General features: G+C 42.6%; 1 protein-coding gene across 1 annotated transcript; it reads left to right on the forward strand.

Annotated features, from left to right (window-relative positions):
- Positions 1–3038: 3038 nt before the first annotated feature.
- Positions 3039–17034, forward strand: SLC14A1 (solute carrier family 14 member 1 (Kidd blood group)). Its single transcript, XM_073343443.1, is given in 8 exon segments — positions 3039–3397; positions 5226–5415; positions 6595–6723; positions 9611–9803; positions 13742–13889; positions 15284–15418; positions 15575–15624; positions 16765–17034. Coding segments are annotated over 8 exon segments (1188 nt in total). The 5' UTR covers positions 3039–3231; the 3' UTR covers positions 16942–17034.
- The last annotated feature ends 5377 nt before the right edge of the window (positions 17035–22411 follow it).

The following is a 22411-nucleotide window of genomic DNA, read 5'->3' on the forward strand; positions in this document are numbered from 1 at the left end:
AACACAAGAACTAGGGGTCACCAGATTAAATTAATAGGCAGCAGGTTTAGACAAACAAAAGAAGGTACTTCTTCACACAATGTACCAGTAACCTATGGAACTCATTGCCAGGGGATGTTGTGAAGGCCAAAAGTGTAAGAGGATTCAAAAAAGAATTAGATAAGTTCATGGAGGATAGGTCCAACATTGGCTATTAGCCAAGATGGTCAGAGTTGCAACCCCATGCTCTGGGTGTCCCTAAACCTCTGTCTGCCAAAAGCTGGGACTGGACAACAGGGGATGGGTCACTTGATAAATTGCCCTGTTCTGCTCTTTCCGTCTGATGCATGTGGCATTGGCCACTGTCAGATGACAGGGTACTGGGTTAGATGGACCATTGGCCATTCTGGGTCAGACCAGTCTTAGGTTTATACAGAAAAGATGTGCCAGCTTAGACCCAGTCTGTCACTCTCGTCATAGCCTTTTAGGAGTCCCACATGTGCAGCACAGAGGGCCTCACACTAGCCAAACCAATGCGTGAATTCCACTCTGTGGGACTGTCTTTGCACACATTTCTTGCACAGGTTTTAGCTCACATATATCCAATATGATTGTATGCAAAGGTAAGGATAATTCTGGAGGCATGTTACATGCAGTGCAATGTATAGTCCACTAACAGATGTATGAGCATTATTGCACATACAGGCATTTTGATGTGTGATGCTTTACAGACAAAATTAGGAAATTAACGATCCTGTGACCCTGCCTGCAATTAAGCATGCACTTTGCCTACCTATTACATGACGTGCTGCTGTGCCTGTTTCCCTCTTCCTTATCCATGGCTTATATCACTTGTGACATGACAGGAAGGATGAACAGATGTTCTCTGAGCGATATTTGTGATGCCGCCAGTAGTTTTCTCTTCACAAACACTTCCCCGGTTGGCATTAAGCTCCACCATCACTGAGTATAAGTACCACGCCTTCCCGGCACACACCAAGATCTCCCTCCAAGTGTGATTCTTTGGGATCTGCTGGAAGAACAGGTATGCACAGCTTCCATTCAGTCTTCATCTGGGGGTGAAATAAGTCCAGGCGAAGGTGATGGAAACAGGTTTTGGGGTATATAGTTCTTGCCTCCAAGAATGTCTGAAAAGTGCCCTAAAGTCATTCCCACCTGCTGGCAGATTGATGGTCTATGTGAAATCCACTATAGGGATGGAAGTCCATTTCTTAGTGGGGACAGATCTACCTTTAAAAAGTACAATAATCTTCTCAGGTGGCACTCTTTACAATTCTGGTTGGCAGTGTCAGCAGAGAGACCAGGGTTTGCATGCACTGTGGAGACTGAAGTTCTCTCTGCCCTCTAGACAGAGTCTGCCACACCAAGCTAGATCTGAGACACAATGGCTGATGCTGCTCTCCTATCAAATGCATTCTCTGGATAAATAGTGGACATCTGTCTCCAGTACTGTTAAGGTAGAGGTGGCACCTTTCACCAGTCCTCCTCCTAAAACTATGGGAAGTGGTATCACTGCCCAGAAAAATGCAGAGTGGTCTAACTGGACCAGTAGGATCACTCTTGAAGGCCCTTTGGATATCACTGTGCCTGGCCATCCTCCTATCTTGTGCAATCTCTGTTTTTCATATGTTCTCCCTTCACAGCCACACGAAACACGCAGAAGGTACCAAATTGCTGTATATTGTGCAGGGATAGCACAGCAAAACGACATGCATGCACAGCAAATCAGAAAAACATTGCCCAGCTTCAGTGATGTTATTACTCTGGTTAGCAGTGAGGGGTCAATTTAAGATGTAGCCTGAAGTTCTCTTCTCCAAACAGGGAACTATTGGAGCTCCGCTTGTGCTTCCAAATAAACAAAACAAAACAAAACAAAAACCTTGCATTCTTCCATCCACTCTTACTGTCAGTCAAGCAATGTTCTTGATATTGTGACCAGTCCAATGAAAATCCAGCCTAGGCCTTTCGGTCTTAACTCATGTTGTTATGGGAAAATAGATGCAAAATAACGATTTAAATACATACTTTTCAGAACTAGCTTAACTCCTTTTCATCCTAGATTCCAAATGCCTTTGCCTTTGAGTCTGATATTAGTAGCTGAATCTCCATTTGGTGTGAGGTTTCCGTCCACAGCAAATGTTTACGTTTGAGCCTTGAGAACTAGGGGAAGGGATTTCCACTTCAAACGCTTCAAAAATTCAGAATGAATTGGCTCTGTTAACTTTAACAATGTTCTGCCTTTAACAGTTAAACATTTAAGTTCTTCTCTTGGAGTCCTGGGGCATGAGTTTAAGGATGGATAAAGAAGTTTGGAAACAAGAGCTAGCTTCATAATTCATTGTGATACATTTCCTCTCTTACCAACCTGCAGCAAGCCTTTATATCTTGATGAAATCCCTCTCTGGAGCTCATCAGGTGTGACCACTTCTAATGAGCCAGCTCCCTGGGAAGGGAGTCACCACATTCTGGAGCTCCTGTCTCTAAAGGGAATCATTCTACACATGAGCATTTAAACTAGTGTGACAGCCATCACATTAGGTGATACACTGGTATACAGAGCTAAATGCAGGAGCTGCTACAGCTTGAGCTAAAGATCTTTAGCTGGGGCTGGAACAGACTCTAAATCTCTGTGGATCACGCACAGAGGGGGGCCTGTAACACACCCCTATCGGTGGGTTACACAAGCAGAGGCATTGCCGTGCCTGAGAACTTACTGAAAATAATTACCAATGATAAGTGGAGAGAACTGAGAGTGAAGGGAAGGAAAGGATTGACTTGGGGTGCAAAGGTGGGATGCAGGGTGCATTAGCAAGGAGGAAGTGGAGCAAAAAGAACTCAAAATTTCAGTCACATTTAAACATCTCAAGGGATTGTTCTGGACCAAACCTCCCAACTCTTTAAGGTCCAGGCATCACAGTAAGTGATGTATGTGCCCATCTACCAAGGAAATATGAATTCATCCAGCCAGTCTGTCCCTTCCCTTCTGTAAGGGCCAGATTGCCACACCCATATTCATGTTGGGTAGCACCTTACTCCACCAGTGGTCTCATTGACTTCAGTGGGGTTTCTGAAGGGGTAAGTCACTACTCATTATGAAAAAGAGTATTACAGTCTTTCCCTAAGTACAGAAGAAATTTGCTGGTGCACAAGTTAGGAGATTGAAAGCAAATAACATCTGAGACCAGTTTGAGAGTTGTGATCCATTGTTCCCTTTCCTCGATTCCTTAAGATATGGAAGACAGTGAGATTGTTAGAACCGATAATAATGGAGAAAGGAAGATGTACAATGAAAAGAGCACAAGAGACCAGAGACCAGTGGAAAGTGGCAAAATAAGAATCTGCAAAACCCTTGGATATCTAACAGGAGAAAAGAAATAGTGTGGAGACTGGCTGAAAGGTACAGCCTTTGATTATCTGAAAAGCACCATGGGTAATAAATAACAACTAGCTCATTACACCAACAGCAATGTTAACATTTTCTGGGTGCGTATATTGGGCATTAATCTATCTAACTCCCTTGGAGGCTGTTTGCATATGCAAACACTAGCGTGTCCCAGAATTTGGGGTGTACATTTTTTTTGGCTAAGCCACTTAATTTTCAGAAAGGAAAGTTTAATGTGTCATCTTGCCATTACCATGACTGCCCACACATATTGGGCATTTGCACATGCAAAAGGCCACTTAGACACCTAAACAGCCATGTGTTAATACTGTTATTATAAGAAGCACTCATCAGGATTGGGAAACCAATTTAGATTGTAAGCTCTTTGGAACAGGGACTGTCTTTTCATGTTAACGAGTGACTACAGCACCTAGAACAATGGGGCCCTAATTCCAAACTGGGAGCTGCTATTTGCTACTGCAATACCTGTTATTAATAAACAATAATAATTGTGATGAGTGCTGTGCAAATGTAACGCCGACAGACCCTGGTCGCTGGTGGCCTGGATCAAACCGGGGACCTCTGGAGCTTAGTGCGTGAGCCTCTACAGCATGAGCTAAAAGCCAACTGGCTGTTAAGCAGACTCATTCTCTCTCTCTCTAAGTGGTCTCGGTGCCACTAGATGGGACAGAACACCACACCCAGGAGGTGTGGGGGTTACACAAACGTAAAATAAAAAGCAGCCCCTGTCTCAAGTAGCTTACCGTCCATATAGGGACAAAACACAACCAGTGGGTATAGAATACCATGGAGGACAGAAGTAGACGTCAAGGGTAGCATTAATAGGAATATGAAGTTGCATATAGTAGATGCATGAACAACTTGAAGGCTTTGTGGCATTTTTTCAATGGTTTGGTTTTAGATAAAAGGATAAGATAAATTAACTAATCTCACCCTCTTCGTACAATAGTCACTGCAGTTGCATAGACATTGAGTTGGCATTTTCTGTGCGCTCCTTGCACACTTGTGCAGAGCAATGTAAATATCATTGTGTTTGGCCCTCGGGCTTCTTATTCTAAAAATGTGGAACTGAAGGATTGTGTGGGCCAACTTGTAGTTGGACAGAAGTGTCAGCAACAAAGATTTAGTTCAGTACTGCTTGTGCTGATGTACTTATGTCTTGCCATGAAGGGACAAATTTTTAATAATATTTAGGCACCTAATGACATGTTATGGGATAGTGGGGTTTTCAGCAGTATCTAGGTGCCTAACTTCCATTGATTTCAATGGGAGGTAGATGCTTAGACACTCCTGGAAACTCCCGCTAGGCATCCGTTCTTTAGGTGCCTAAATACCCTTAACGATCTGTCCTATGAAACCTGCACCTCAGCATTCTGTGTCTGCATTTTTCTATGGTGAAAGGGCTGTTCCCTGACATTTCCTCATCCATCTACACACTGTTTTCAGCCTTGCCTAAAGCCCATTCAGCAGCAGAGTTACACACAGCGGTAGTTTAGTTTTCTCATTAAATTTATAGTGGAATCCTTATGCTGGCTGCCCTGCAAGAAAGACTAGTTGTGACTTTCATAAACTCTTCTTTAGTAATCTGGCCAAGTGCTTGATAGTGGTGAACTCTACCAACTGCAATACATCTCAGTTAGCTTTTTCATGTGCCAGATGCAAAATATGTCCAGGCACCAATAAATCAGAGATGAGTTTTACAGTCTTGTTGATACATTGATGGCAACAGAATGGAGGCAGACACTGCAAAGCTAAGTGTGTTTCAAGAAAGCCATGCTGGAATGATGTCTTATTCCCAGAATTTTTATTTGATCTCTTTCAGATAAACCTCTAGTTGTTCAGTTTATTGACTGGGTCCTGCGGGGAATATCCCAGGTGATGTTTGTCAACAACCCACTCAGTGGGCTGCTTATTCTAGCCGGACTGTTGATCCAGAATCCTTGGTGGACACTCACAGGCTGTTCAGGAACTGTTGTCTCAACATTAACGGCACTTATTCTGAGCCAGGACAGGTAGGTTTGGCCTTTACATTTGGAATTTTTAAATAAATTGGCAACTGAACTTTAAAAAATATTGTGCTATCCATTAGTGGTATGTAAGGCCCAGGTTTGAGCAGATCCGTTCTTTGGTGATGCTGAACAGTGAGTTAAAACTTTTGCTCGCATTACATAAACCACGGTTATTGCACTGAATGGCCTATAATCTCTAATCCAGGAAAGATACAGTCTAGTACACTAAAAGCACTATAAAACACCTCAAGTTCTAATCCTGGCTCTGTCACTGTCTTGCTATGTGGCAAGTCACTTACACTTTGCATCTCCATTCTCTTGTCTGGTAAATGGAGCTGATAACAAACATCATGATAGGGTTGTGAGGTTAAGTATATAAAAGCAGTTTGAGAGCTAGTGGATGGACGTGTTATTTGAGCAGTTATAGGTATTTTATCTTGGCAGTCGAGTGCTCCCCTCAGCTATTGTACCTGAGCACATCACAGTCTTTAATGTATTTATCCTCACAACACCTGCCTGAGGTAGGGCAGTGCCATTATGCCCATTTTTACAGAAAGGGAACTGAGGCACAGAGACACTAAGTGATTTGCCTGAGCTCACACAGGAAGTTTGGGGTAAAACAGGATAAAACCTGGGTCTCTCCAGTCTCGGGCCAGCACCTGAGCAACTGGACCAGCCTTTCTCTCCACAGGTTTTGGTTGCAGTTGCATGAGGGAAGAATTGTGGCCCCAATATTCAGGTAAAATAATCAATGAGGAGCGTGACTGTGGTTTGGGGCCTCAAGTAGTTTAGTGAGCAAGGAGGGGTAGCTTTCTGGTTATGTGCAATCTAGAACAGATTTCTTTTACGTTCAGATTTTCTGTTGCTGTTACAATGCAGTGTCTGTGGGTTATTAGAAATGTGCTGGGTAACCCACAAACTTTCAGCTGCCCTCTGAACATGGGGTACCAAGCAACACCATTGCTATGGCACCAATTGTGCTAACCCCAGCTACTTACTTGTGTGAATGGTCACATTGTTCATCAGCTCAGTGTTGTCACTTTGCCAGATGTAGGACTTCTGGAAATTGCATTTCAGTGCAAGAAAGAGTGATTCACTGGGATGCGGCTCTAGTGTATACAGGGCCTTTAGGGCCAATTGCTTTCTAGTAACCATTTCAAGTCAATTGTCTTTCTCCCACAGATCAGCCATAGCAGCAGGACTGTTTGGCTACGATGGGGTCCTGGTGGGACTGCTCATGGCTGTGTTCTCTGACAAAGAAGACTATTATTGGTGGCTTCTACTGCCAGTTGTTGTTACATCCATGGCTTGGTAAGTCACACTGGTTTTATTTTCTGTAGCCCAAGCTAAACATTTCTAGTTCTTCTTTTCCTATATGGCTCTCAATGAACACTTATTGATACTAACAGGAGTTTTGCAAACACTTCAAGCACTTAGTTTCAGATTCTTTCTGTTAAATCCCACCCTACAGTTTCAATTCTGATATTCACCACTTTCTGTCCTAAACTGTGCCATTTTGCTGTGGGCTGTTAAACAGCTTCTGCATTGCACCTCAGAGGCGGATGCACTTGTTTGTTTGTTTGTTTGTTTGTTTGTTTGTTTGTTTGTTTGTTTGTTTGTTTGAGGAGTCATTCCTGTATGTGCATAGCTTGTGGTGAGCTTTGGCGTCCTTTGCTCTGAAATTTAAATGTTTTTTAGTGAACCTATACAATTGATTATAGCAAATGGGCAAAATGCTTCCCCAACTTACAACCTGTGCAAATGCATGAGGTCAGTGGATCAAATTCACTGCTGGTACAATCATACCCACCAGTAAAACTATGCTCACTTGCATCACTAAATCTGACTCAGTGGATTTGCACAGGACTGAATTTGATCCTGCCTTTCTTAAGTCTTTAACTAATACTCTACAAAATTAACCCATGTGAGTACACTTGATTCCAAGCAATGTATTCTTTAAAATTAAATTTAGCTTTTAATTGTGGCTTTTAATCGTGTTACAGAATCAATTTTAATATAAATGTTTTAATCAAAATTAATTCAAGTTTTGCATTTTTAATGGCTTGTTTTAATAAGACGTAAATCTGTGTTGCCTTGTGCTCATCTTACAATTTTATTTCTATAGACTTCATAAATGAAGGTCTCATTGTACCAATCTCTTGAAACCCAGAACATTTTGCAGAATGTTGTAGCGTTTCTTAAGTGCGGCCACCATGGCTGCATGCGGCCACCAGAGGCTTTTCTTGTGGCCACACAGCCTCCTGGGCAGTGATTGTGGGGGGAGGGTACAAAGCAGCGCCCCCTCCCCTGAGCCACAAGGAAGAGTTGGACCCTGCCCCCCTCTGGAGCCACTAACACTGGAGGAGCAGACAACCAGACTGAGTTCCCCACCTTCCTGGGGATGGTGGGACTCAGGCTTCGAGCTTCAGCCCTGGGGTGGCGAGCAGAAGTCTCTGGCTGCGCGGCGCTGGGCTCCGGCCATGGGCTGAGCAGTGGCGGGCTCCATTCCCCAGTCTCAGGGCTCCATCCCTGAGCTCACCACCCCAGTTATTGCCCCTGGCACCCACTGCCTCCCCTGGGCTTACCGCTCCCTTCATCACCCCTGCTGCCTTCCTACCACCTCCCTATCCAAGGGTTAAGAGCAGGACGAGGCAGGGCAGAGGTAGGGGCTTGGGGGAAGTAGGCAGGTGCGGGGAGGGGTCTGGGGCTCAGCAGGGGGTTGAGCACGCCTGGAGGAAGCCGGCGCCTGTGCCCCTGGAGTTGTTTACTGTTTCAGCAACCCACCTTAATCTTCCCCCACCGCGTTTAGTTTCTGGAGGAGCCGTGGTAACCCTTTTCCCCCTGACTCCCAGACCCATACAATGGAACAGAAGCCATTCATAAATGTAATACAAAGGTCCCCAAAGCTACTGGGTTGCTGTGTCTGCCACAAAGCTATTTGAAAGATTTTAAAACTTGACATTTCAGCGACATTTTTGTCAAAACTTTGAAGTTCAGTTTACAAAAGAGCAACATGTTCTGTGAAAACGCTGTCCTACTTTTCAATCCGTTATAGAGCTATGGAGAAACATTAGAAATGTGGCATTTCAACAAAGAAAATGGTGGTGGGGGGGATTCACAGAAGCGCTGACCTCTTTTTCTACTCGTTCTTGCAAAGGAGTCTTCTGCACATTGCTCTGATAACTGAAATCCTTTTAAGAGAAACGCCTTGATCTGAGATTAAATAAGGATTATTACACAGTTTTCCTGTTGATCATAGCCACAAAAGGGGACATAGGATATTGCATTAGAAATGCCAAATGCTTTTGGTTAAAATCAGCACCAACTGAAAATCCCTCTAACACCCAAACTTACCTGTTAACTCTTTTTTAAAATACGGGCTACGTTGAGCTCTCTGCTAACTTCAGTGGATTTGCACAGGTGTAACCGAGAGCAGAAGTTGACTGTGCTCAGTCCTCAGGTATAAATTATATCCTCAATTTATCAGTCCTCAGGTATAAATTGGCATAGCTCTGAAGCCAATAGAGACACACTAATTTCCATCAGTGGGGTATCTGACTGGCCTAGACTTTCCACATGCTTTTAGATTTATTGATTCCAGTCAGGTCTGGGAGATGAATTATCAATGTGCCACCAGAAAGACTGTTTGTATGATATATTCATCTAGACTGGAAACCAGGAGGTCTGGAAATCTCCCAAGAAATCATGTTCTTGTGAGATCTGTTGCCCAATTTCCTGAGCCAAGAGGTTTGGACAAGGTTATGTTAAGCATCCAGTCTTTTGGGTGCTTCTTAGTGATGGATCTCCTAATATTTTGTGGCTCATTCACCACTGTTTTACATGCCAGGAATAAACCTAATTTATTTATCTTTTTTATAAAAAGGAAACTTGGACTTCAAATAATACTTTACAAATTAAATGCGGCCTGATTGAAGTGGTGCTGAGCAACATCAATTCTCATTGGTTACAGGTGCTCATCTGGGGCTCATGCCTTAAGATGGTGCTAGGTAGCATTCTGTGAGTGCTTATCTCATGTCGGTTAAAGTGATGTGAGAGATTCACTGATTGGAGTCTCCTAAGGAGATTAGAGTTTTCTGAGTTTCACTGGGACTTCGGACTGAAATGGTGGGGATATTTTTCACCATTCCAGCTGAGATAAACAAGCTGTAACTGTTTCTTTTTATTCTTCTCTTTTCAGCCCCGTTCTTTCCAGTGCTTTAGGTTCGGTCTTCAGGAAATGGGACCTTCCTGTTCTCACCCTGCCTTTCAATATTGCTGTGTCTCTTTACTTGGCCGCCACTGGGCACTACGACCTCTTCTTCCCTACAATGCTCATTCAGCCTGTAACATCAGTACCCAATATCACCTGGTCTGAGATCAAAGCGCCACTGGTAAGGTCCACTATAGAAAGGAGAAATATTCCACACCCTTGCAAAAGATAAATAGGAGGGCTCTTGCCTCTAGGTAACAGGCTCAAATACAGCCCAGGTTAACAACATCTGAACCTCCTGAGCATCCAACAACTCATATGAAATGAATCGGTCATCTCTGCCCACTTCTTAAAAGAGGAGTAGCCACTTCACAAAAAACTCCACCAAAATGGCATGATGCCCAATTTTGGTGGTTTCAGGGGAAAGACTAAGGATTCAGACTGACCACGGACTTTGAACTACTCCCTCTACTTAGAGGTGGGCCTCACATGACCAGACCTAAGGCAAGTTGCGGGGACAGCTTGGGGAAAACTTGCACTTCAACTGTGCTTGTCCTGTGGTTGAATAGACACTGTCAGTCGGACACCTTTCACCAGAAGCTGACCCCTATATTTGGGGTCAGGAAGGAATTTTTCCCTGAGTCAGTTTGGCAGAGACTCTGAGAAGTTTTTTCCCTTCCTCTGCAGTCTGGGGCATGGGTCACTTGCAGGTTTAAACTAGAACAAATGGTGGATTCTTTGTAACTTGAAGTCTTTAAACCATGATTTGAGGATTTCAGTCACTCAGCCAGAGGTTAGGGGCCTGTTACAGGACTGGGTGGGCGAGGTTATGTGGCCTGCATTGTGTAGGCGGTCAGACTAGATGCTGATGATTTTCCCTTCTGAACTAAAAGTCATTGAACAACCAAAGAAAAGAAAGAAAAAACATGATCACAAACAAAGAACCTGAAACGCATTAACACTCAGGCATCTTTATACCACTCTGGCTATGTAAAGGGATGGAAAAGTTGGGAGTAAACTAAATTTCCACTGTCAAAGTGGCATAAACGGGCCTTAGTGTAAATGCCATAATGTTCTAGGCAGGAATTCTAGGGGTTTACAGACTCAGATTGAAGGAGAGTAAACCAGATTGAATTTTGAGTTGATTTATATTAAGGTGAATCAACACTCTCATTATTTGCCATTCTTCATGGCTTAGACTCAGAAGTTCATGGGCCTTCTGCTTATTAAATGAAAAGGATTTTACATCTATCCCTCCAGGCCCCCAAACAGCAATTCCAGGCCCCAGGGCCATCCCTAGCAGGGTGCGGGGCCTGGGGCGGAAATGACAAATCCGTCACTTCTGGGACCAACCGTGTTGGCCAATCGCGCCGGCCCGCAGGATACCCCAAAGCACGGGGCACAGAGCAGTCACCACCACACGAGCACCTAGGAGCCCTGCGGCCCACCCAGGTGATTTTAAAGGGAATGGGGACACCCGGCTGCCCAGCTGCCATGGTAGCAGCGGCCGGGGCTCCTTGAGCCCTTTTAAATCACCCAGGCCCCTTGGCAGTAGCTGCCCTTTGCCCTCCCCTCCCATCGGCAGGCATGTATCCTTCACTTCTTGCATGTGTCTGCTTTAGTGTTCCGGAGTCACAGGTAAAAATGCTCCCTGGCTTTCTCTGTACAGGGTGTATTTGTGATCCAGGATTCCAGAAGATATTAGGGGGAGTTAGTAAAGCTATGCTGACTCAGTAGATGCGTGATGAAACTCTGGGTATTTTTTCCATTTTTTTTTTCAAATTTGCCGGTTTTATTTAATTAAAAGTCTGAGGAATTATTACAGTATCTAGCACCATGCTCCAGATTCTAGAAGGACACCGAACATACATACCTGGGAGGAAACCCACATTCTGTAGAAGGAGCTATGATATTCTGGGGTGCAATCCAGACCAGTGAGAGGCTGTGTCACCCCTGCCCTGCAAACTCAGGTGCCTCACAATGCTTTGCTGCTCTCGCTCCCAGCTGAGCCCCTCCCAAACAGCCTGCCAGCATGCAGGTTACACCCTGAGTGTCTGTGTATTGCTTCAGCCTGCCAGCCACACATCAGTCACACACTGGCTTTCACCATCCTTGGTTACCACTTGCCGGATGACTCCCAGCACACTCACAGTCCTAGATTTCCCCCCAAAACGTGTTCTATACTGTCTAGCTATCACCTGGACAGTCCAGACATATTACCTCTGTAGCCCCTCTAAGGGGATCAATATACAACAGTCCGCTACCATAAATGAAGTTACCCAAACAATTCACAACACTGGATTGGTTTTAATTGAAGAATAAAACGCATTTATTTAACTACAAGGAGATAGGTTTTACATAAGGACAAGTATAAAGCACTAAAGTCAGAAATGGTGATGAGAAATAAAGATAAAACACTTCCTAGCACTAAACTTAACAAACAAGACTTGGTTCAAGGTGAGATCTCATACCACATGTTTCCAGTAATATTGGCTAGCATCTGCTCCCAAAGTCCAACATCGGTGTCTTTTCTCTTCTTAGGTCAAAAGGAGAGAGATGTATAGGGAGAGATAACTGGAGATGGTTTTTCCCATCACTTTTATTGGTCAGTCACCCTTTGAGATGCAATTTCCTGGGGCTTCCCTCTAGGTAAAGTTCATTCCCACTCTGAGGTTGGAGTCAAAGAGTATGGAGGTGAAAGGGATTCTATGCTGTTGTTTGCTAAGATGCAAATCTCTTTGTTCTTGCCCCCCTTTCCTTGCCAAAGAATGGTCACTTAACATGGGATTGCCTATCAACTTTGAAGATACCTGGGTAGCGGCATCAGCTTGCCCTTTGTCTTTGAGAAACAGGTTTATCCACTCCCCAGCTTGTCTGGTAAACCTGTTCAAACCTATTTCAGTCATGAGTTCAGCTAATGTTAATAACTTTACATATAATGTTGCTACACACATTTCACTATGATATTATTGACCAGCAAGTTATTCATTTTCAAATGATACCTCACAAGGCATATTTTGTACAGATATTATTACAAAGCTGTATAGGATGTGAATACAGGGGTACGTTCCATCACAGGAGCATGCATTGAAAATTATCTGTGACAATTCTGGTTGTTCCTTAAAATGAAAGAGATTCCAGGCTGTAGGCTATCCATGGTTATGAGCTATAGGGAGGCATTCTGAGGCAAGGATGACTGGTCAGTTGGTGTGGCCTGCATGTTTATAGGGATACTCCTCAAGAACTGGTCTTTTTCCATGCACAAGGAGTGGGACTAGCTTGCAGAAAGAATCGTCCCAGGGAACTGTGTCACAGTTGCTGATGACTAGACCATGGGGTACGTTATCACTGGTTTTGCAGAATATGTCCACTACAGCTGGTTGGAAAATGTTTGTCAGCATATCTTTTCAACAAAAATTGCCCTTTTCATCTAAATAAAAACACTTTAGATAAGCTATTACCAGCTGGACAGTGGGGTGGGAGGAGGTATTTTTTCATATTCTCTGTGTATATATAAAGTCTGCTGCAGTTTCCACGGCATGCATCCGATGAAGTGAGCTGTAGCTCACGAAAGCTCATGCTCAAATAAATTGGTTAGTCTCTAAGGTGCCACAAGTCCTCCTTTTCTTTTTGCGAATACAGACTAACACGGCTGCTACTCTGAAACTTAGAAAAATGTTTCTGATTTTTGATGAACATTCCCAGAGGGAAAAAAGCTATTTAAAAATGAAGACATTCATTTCTGAACATTCGTGTTTGGGGGATTGTTCCAAAATTTCATTTCAGATTTTATTTAATTTTTCTATTTTTATATTATTTGTACATTACTTCACAACATGTAGCATGCACTAGTACTAATGAAATGTCGTAATAGGATATCATATAATAGTTGAAAAAGTCTGTTTTCATTTTATTTTATTTTTAAAATTACTAAGGGCAGCTGCTACTTAGTACTGCCTGAAACACCTTATGCTCTTTTCTAGGGTGAAGTGTCTCCTGTTTGTGATATAATGCCACAGTCTGACACTTTGACTCCTTGCTTTCTAACAAACAGACACTGAAGTAATTGCCATTTTGCCTTGATTATAATAATGTGTCCTTTTCAAACCAATGCCGCAGCTGCTACAATCCATTCCAGTCGGCATTGGTCAGGTGTATGGCTGTGATAATCCCTGGACTGGTGGCATCTTCCTGGTTGCTTTACTCATCTCCTCTCCACTCATTTGCTTGCATGCTGCAATCGGATCAGCAGTGGGGATGCTGGCAGGTACTAACCAATGACCATGACTTACCAAGGTTATTTTTTTCAGAGTAACAGCCGTGTTAGTCTGTATTCACAAAAAGAAAAGGAGGACTTGTGGCACCTTAGAGACTAACCAATTTATTTGAGCATAATGAAAGCTTATGCTCAAATAAATTGGTTAGTCTCTAAGGTGCCACAAGTCCTCCTTTTCTTTTTTCAAGGTTATTTTTGTAATTTATAACATTTACCAGTACCTTGACTGCAGTTATTACATAGTTCTGTCCAACACTTTGTGGCTTCTGCTTGCATGGGTCTGGACATGGTTTTGATTTGCAGTCAAATCCTTGAGCTTGGATCTCAATTTTGGGTTTTATTCAAACCCAATATGGCGAAGGCAAAACTCGGAACAAAAGTGTAGAGTTCTGAAAAAGCTCTGTTCATTGCAAGTTTTTGTGTTCTACCAAGGAGACCTGCTGTAGCTCTATGACTAGTTGTCACTAGTTATGTTATGAAACCAAGACTCATTCACTATGCCCATCTTGGAAAATTTGTACCCATCCAGAGATGGCAGTAAGTTTTGTGTTGTGCTTTGGACCCATAAGTGTTTTGCAGAAGACTCAGGCCATTTTCTTTCCATATTTCATCTGGTTTGGGATGGTTGCTACATTTTGCACAGGTCTAGTATTTAATGCAAATAACTGAGCAGGTTTTCCTACAGGGGAAGGTGAGGAGAGGAAGGGGTGGGAGAAGGGGAATCATAAACAAGAAAGCGAATGGAGGAGTCACAGTGGGAAATGGATTAGTCCAAACAAATGGTGATATGAGCGTCCAAGTTCAAGTTATCAGAGCTGGTAATGTCTCAGGGTGGCCTGGTCTCCGGAGGTTGTGCTTCCCTGTTTGCTGGTGATGCTGAGGCCAGTGAGAAATCTCCAATGAGCTCTTGTAAGGCCAGCCCAGGAAAAGACCCTGAGTTACTGACCTGCTGGTGAAAGCCCACATAGGTGGAGACTGACGGGGTCCCAGCATCCCTGGCAGCTTGGGACCATGGGAGATCAGCTAGGAGATACTGCTTACTTCCCTGCTGCTGCCTTGGCTACTATTGTGCCAGGACTGGTTAATTTTCTTGAGCCAGAACACCCATTGAGCTTAGAAAGAGTTTTTCCTGAGTGAGAACTTTAGGACTGGTCCAAATTCTGGGCTTTATTACATCATCATAAATATGGAATAAGTATAGCCATTGACTTCAGCCTATTTCCTCCATATTAGCAATGGTGTGACTGAGAACACAGTTATATTTTAGTGCAGATGTAATGGGAAAATAATTCTGTGTTGATGCCAAGGAATTTGTGAAGAATAATATCTGATGGCTAAAACTTGGCTATAGCTAGATATCATAAACTGTGTCTTTTGCCTTACAGCGCTGATCATTGCAACACCATTTGACAGGGTCTACTTTGGCTTGGGGAGTTACAACCGTGTGCTTGCTAGCATTGCAATCGGAGGCATGTTCTGTGTTCTTACCTGGCAGACACACTTCCTGGCACTTGCCTGTGGTATGTATCCTACAGGATGTGGAAAGCAGAAATCCAAAGCATGCAAAATAACAGTGGGAATTCTGCAGATTTAGTGTCAGTTGTGGCCGTGCTGGCAAAAGCGTGCGCATCCACTGCTCTTGTATAGTCTTCATAGTGCCTTTGTTCTTTTCACAGCATTATTTTGTGCCTATGCTGGAGCAGCCCTTGTTAACATCCTGTCTGTGGTAAGTTTATATGTATTTTGGCTTTGTCATAATATCAGAACACAGAAAATTTTGTATTACAGCAATGACAGTTTTGACAGCAATGGAGTAAGAATTCTGCAGTCCAGTGGGGTTTATTGTATAGATTCTGTCTGGTATATTGTGAGATTATAGACGCTACTGCTGAGAGTAAGAGTTCAGAGAACTTCAAACCACGCTATCCTCTGTGTGTACTTGTGTATATAGTTGAATTCCAACAACCATTTCTGGAATAAGATACAACTTTTTTCTACCCTTCCCTTTTCAGTTGCCCATAACTTTCCCAGATAAACTCCTTTTGGCTGGTATTTTCTTTATTTGTTCCCCATTTTTCCTTGCTGTGTCTCAATCCAATCATTTTTTGTTTAAAGTTTGTTGCAGCCATTTTTGGGGATTGTTAATGTGGAGAAAGAATATCTTTTCTTAAATGGTAAAAATATAAAATGTATGCCCATATAACTCAAAAATAGTTGAAACTAGAACCATCAAACTGTGCTTGTTTTTTTAGATCTCACTTGGGGGATCAAAACTAAAGCCAAGTTTGAAGACAATAGGTTTGGTAGCTTTAAATATATGAATGTTTAAAGACAGCAATTTCATATACACATATTAAAATGTACCCATCTGATTTCTTTGTTAACGCATTGTGTCTAGAGTGGTTTAGAGCAGAAAGCCTGTATAAATAGGATGCCTCTGTTACATACACCTGATTTAAGGATGCATCAGGAAAAGGATGGTAGGACCTGGTGTCCTCATTTTTAGAAGAATGCAGTTGGAGAGTCACAAGAACCCAAGAGTAATCTTGGTCAGATACATTTTTGCACCAATTTAATTTTAGACTTTTAGGGTCCCACTGGAACTTGCTCCCTTTTTTCCCTTGTAACCTTGCCGGCTTTGCATTGCTATCTGTGTTGCCAGCAAGGGGTAGGGATATGAGTGTGTTTGGGGGGAATATCGGGGAGGAGAGATGAGGAATCCCAAAGTGCATCATAATCGTCAAAACTGTTCTTTGAGAAAGTACATTCTTCTCAGGCTTCTGACTTAAAGCTGGCGAGTTAAGCAAAGGGAATAATAAAAATGTGATATAAAATTCTGTCAACACATTCTTTTTCCCCCACCCAGATTGGATTACCAGCCTGCACCTGGCCTTTCTGCTTCTCAGCACTTCTCTTTTTGCTACTAACTACAAATAACTCTGCAACCTACAAGCTGCCACTCTGCAAAGTCACTTATCCAGAAGCCAACCGAGTCTATTACCTGAGAATGAAAAGAAGAGAGCAGAAACCCACTGGTGATTAGCCAATACAAATGGGAGACAATTTGTGATCCCCAATGTAGCTGCACATATTGATCTCAAAAGCACATGAATTAGAAGTTTCAGTACTATCTGTCAAACACACACACATGTCAGCAATTCATGTCTTCAACAACTATGTGTTGTTCTATGAGGGCTGAGTTTATATATATATCATATTTTGGAGGAAATGTTTGTTCATGATCTAAGCTTCATAAAATGCATTCAGGTAACATAATGGGTGTCTTACAGATGTATATGATACTAATTTGAAACAAATTATTATTATTATTAATAATAATAATATTGTAGGAGTTGACTTGTATTTTACATTTGCATGGTAGCACAAGAAGGACCCAAACCAGACTAGGATTTTTGGATGCTGCCATAATATAACATATAATATAATAATACTGTGAGAAGAACCTTGTAATGATCAGTGGTTAAAATCAAGAAGTAGTATGTTAGTAATGCAACAGAAAGACTGACTGATTTACTCTTTTGGCATCACATAAATCTTGTCTAAGCCCTCAAATCCCATAATTAAATCCATAGTATAAATTGTTAAAATACTTATTGAATTCGTCATCTTTCTCTGTAGTCTGCTGTCTTTTCCTTATTTTACATTGCAATTAAGATATTCATATTTTCCCTCTATCATCAGACTAGGGAAATGACTTACTTATAATTGTGTTGGCCATTAACACCATCTTCTCAATCATACAAACAGAAAAATAACAATCCCCAACGAAAAACACAAAAGTATGTGTCCATCTTACCTATGTTATACCATTCATCCAGCTGGGAGCAGCAGAAGGAAGAATGGGGACTTGGAGGAAGACTGCGACAAATGCAGTTACTGTTATATCTTTTCTCTCCATTGTCCTATCAGGACAACCCCTCTAAAACAGAGGTAATGAACAAATAGCCAAGTCAAAGATTCCCATTGAATTGGTCCCCACCCTATTTATCCAGATGAAGCGCTGGACTTAATGCCAGTTGTGGGACATTCTCTGGGCCTGGCTCTCTGTTGCATTGCCCCTTAGGGTGGTTATTTACATGAGTGCAAAATGAGTGGAGAAGAGAACTGGTCGGGAATTTTTCAACACAACATTTTTTGTCGGAAAAAGCCAATTAATCAGAACCAAAACTTATTGCAGAAAAGGGGTCTGTTTCGATACATTTTTCAGCTCAAAAATTTTGAGAAGTAAAGTTCTGAAACTGTCGGAATGTTTTGTTTCAACATTGTAAAGAATTCCAATGTTCTGGTTCAAAGTGACTCTTTATTTCAAAATGCACACTGATCGTAGTAAAAAAAAAATTTTAACAGTCAAAATTAAAATGTTTTGAAATTATGAAAAAATGTTTCACGTGACCAAAAATATTTGGGGGGGGAGGGATTTTCAGTTAATGAAATTTTGAGATTTCGACTTTTTGTTCTGATTCATGAAGGGACAATTGTCATTATCCTGAAAATGTTCACAGGATAGGAAAACCATTCCCCTCCCAGCTCTTGTCAAGAACTCTACCAAAACAGAACGGCAGCATTTTGCACCTGCTTTGCCTTCTCTTGTCTAAAAAAGCCTTTGTGCCAAGCATAAACATAGACCCAAGCGGGCTTAAGTACTAAAATCAGATCCTACAAGATAAAGCTTCACCTAAAAACTGAAGGAACATAAGGCTTAAGTGAAATGAAGAAGCAGAGAATGAGATGATCTCGTACATCTCCAAACATCCTTGAAGACAAGGCAAAAGAAGAAAAATCCCAGAAGGTTTCTGACAGTGTTAATCAAAACTCTTCTGCCATACTTGGCCAAAGAAGAACTGAGACATAGTGGAGCAGACACAACCTGACATACCTCCCACTGACATGACATTCCCCCTAGCTGATATCCCCTCGTAATTACTCAAACTGAAAACTTAGCCAGCACACAAGGGTTCACATGGCAATAATTGCACGGGCTCTTTAACGTTTGTAAAAGGTCCAGACTTCTCGTTTATGTCTCACCTGCAAGGCAGAACCTCCACAGCACAGTACTAATACTGAGCTGGTTCAGTACCAACTCAGCTGGCAGAGTGCCACTGTGACGCTGACGGACCTGGTGCCTGCTCTTGCCACGGCTGTAGGCCTCAGCCGAGCACTGACTAAATCACTGCAGGAAACTAGTCTGTTTCACCCCTGTGTTAGTATGGTTCGGATGAGTATTGGACTGCTAACAATGTGTTTAGTGTTTAGACTTTTTGAAATGCTTGTAAGTTGCTGCAGGCATTAATCTCCTTCATAATATCTTTATCATGAGCTATAAGGTAATATTTAAGTTTGGCTTTATAACTGTAAAAAGTTTGCTGTGAAACTGTGAACCCAGTCAGCAGGGATCAACTCCTGTCCATCCAGAGGGCCTATCAAAACTAAATGGGCTATTGTGGGATATCTCAATGCAAATAATATTAATTGCCCCCTCACACCAGGAAGAGGCTACATGCAAAAGGGCTTTTCCCATCTTCTTGAATTCTGGAAGAAGGAAATAAAACCTTAGATTGGCTACAAGAGCTGTCTTTGGTGTGAGAACTAAGGTACAAATTGATGCTGGATAAGTGACTGATCTGTTGGGACTGTGAGCAACCTGAATATTTTGTGATCTTTGGTGCATGGAATCCAACTATCACTAAGTCCCCCTTGCCTGGGTGGCAAAATAGACTGAAATGCCAAGGGGACTGTCTGTGACTCCATGGCCCACAGTATGCCAACATTTTTATGGCTGACTTAGAACAACAATTCCTCAGCTCTCGTCCCCTAACACCCCTACTCTACTTGCGCTACATTGATGACATCTTCATCATCTGGACCCATGGAAAAGAAACCCTTGAGAAATTCCACCACGATTTCAACAATTTCCATCCCACTATCAACCTAAGCCTGGACCAGTGCACACAAGAGATCCACTTCCTGGACACTACGATGCTAATAAGCGATGGTCACATAAACACCACCCTATACTGGAAACCTGCTGACCGCTATACTTACCTACATGCCTCCAGCTTTCATCCAGACCACACCACACGATCCATTGTCTACAGCCAAGCTCTACGATACAACCGCATTTGCTCCAACCTCTCAGACAGAGACAAACACCTACAAGATCTCTGTCAAGCATTCTTACAACTACAATACCACCTGCTGAAGTGAAGAAACAGATTGACAGAGCCAGAAGACTACCCAGAAGTCACCTACTACAGGACAGGCCCAACAAAGAAAGTAACAGAACGCCACTAGCCATCACCTTCAGCCCCCAATTAAAACCTCTCCCGCGCATCATCAAGGATCTACAACCTATCCTGAAGGACGATCCCTCAATCTCTCAGATCTTGGGAGACAGGCAAGTCCTCACTTACAGAGAACCCCCCAACCTGAAGCAAATACTCACCAGCAACCACACAACAAAAACACTAACCCAGGAACCTATCCTTGCAACAAAGCCTGTTGCCAACTGTATCCACATATCCATTCAAGGGACTTACCATCATAGGACCTAAGCACATCAGCCACACTATCAGAGGCTTGTTCACCTGCACATCTACCAATGTGATATATGCCATCATGTGCCAGCAATGCCCCTTTGCCATGCACATTGGCCTAACCAGACATTCTCTATGCAAAAGAATAAATGGACACAAATCAGACGTCAAGAATTATAAAATTCAAAAACCAGTTGGAGAACACTTCAGCCTCCCTGGACACTCAATTACAGACCTAAAAGTCACAATTATTCAACAAAAAAACTTCAAAACCAGACTCCAACGAGAAACTGCAGAACTGGAATTAATTTGCAAACTGGACACCATTAAATTAGGCTTGAATAAAGACTGGGAGTGGATGAGTCATTACACAAACTAAAAACTATTTCCCCATGCTAATTTTCCCCCTATTGTTACTCACACCTTCTTGTCAACTATTTGAAATGGGCCATCCTGAGTATCACTACAAAAGTTTTTTTTTTCTCCTGCTGATAATAGCCCACCTTAATTGATGAGTCTCGTTAGAGTTGGTATGGCAACACCCATTTTTTCATGTTGTCTGTGTGTGTGTGTATATATATATCTTCCTACTGTATTTTCCACTGCATGCATCCAGTGAAGTGGGTTTTAGCCCACAAAAGCTTATGCTCAAATAAATTTGTTAGTCTCTAAGGTGCCACAAGTCCTCCTCGTTCTTCATGGTAAGACTGTTGTAGTGCTTTAGGAGTTCACACTTGTTACTGGGCTGGTGAAATCTAATTACAGAACACACAGCCAGCTTGGGGTCTCTGTCCTGCTTCTGGACAGTCTGCCCTGAGGCTGGCACTCCCAGTCGTGAACAACTCCGCACAATGTCCCAGCCACATCCTGCAGAAAACTGAGTTTGCCTTAGAAGTCTCCCTTGTGAAATCCTGACAGCCCTGCCTAGCGGCTGAGCTCTGATGAGATCCTGGGCTAGATAGAGCTGCAAGCAGGGAAGCATTTCTCCAAAAAAGGAAAAAGCATATTTGGTGATTTCATCCCCAGTTCTGCAAAGTTATAAGTAACTTTAAAGAAATGTGTGTCATCTTGTTGAAGTCCATGGAATAATCACCTCTATAACGTGATTTGTGGAGCCAGGGCTTTCAAACTCTTGGCTAAGGGCCTTTTGACCCAAGTATTATCCACATGTTTGTCAGAGACATTCAACTGCCAAAGAGCAGAATGCAGTATTATTGTAGCTGGGTTAGTCGCAGGATATTAGAGAAACTAGGTGGGTGAGTTAATATATTTTATTAGACCAACTTCCATTGGTGAGAGAAGAGCTCTGTGTAAGCCTGAAAGTTGGCCCAATAAAAGATATTACCTCACCCACCTTGTCTCTCTAATATCCTGGGACCAACACAGCTACAACAACACTGCATACAACGTTAGAAAGAGATTGACAAGTAAGAGATGCACCAGAGGTTACATAGAGGTGACAGCAGTCCTCTTTAACAGTCAGGAAAGTTGATGATTTCCAGGATTTGGACATTATTCGAGCACTTAAATTGAGAGATGTATTTATATGTCTATGAAAGCTGTTAGTTTCCAGTGTTTAAACTGAAATCTACAGCACTGGAAAATTATGTAGTAAAGGAGAGCTTTCTAACAGCAGGGTGTTGGGCATCTCCTGAAAGGCTCAGAGTGCTCTCAGCTCAGTGCCTTGCAAGATTCCCTTATGCATGGAGGAAACCAAAAATGACCAGAATTTCTAGGTCTGTACAGTATGACAGGCACATATTTGATAGCAGCACTGAAGAGCACAAACCTCACTTATCAGAGTGAACTCTGTACGAGATTCACTTAATAAACCAGTGGCATCTCTCTCTCTGTGACTCCAACCCAGCAGAACATTTGTGATTCTTTCCAAGACTCCTGTGCCCTGAAGTGTTCTGGGTCGCCGTCCAATGGCAGGCTAGCTGGTTCAGTAAGAAGACT

The sequence above is a fragment of the Lepidochelys kempii genome, chromosome 5 (assembly GCF_965140265.1).
Source record: "Lepidochelys kempii isolate rLepKem1 chromosome 5, rLepKem1.hap2, whole genome shotgun sequence".
Lineage (NCBI taxonomy): Eukaryota > Metazoa > Chordata > Testudines > Cheloniidae > Lepidochelys > Lepidochelys kempii.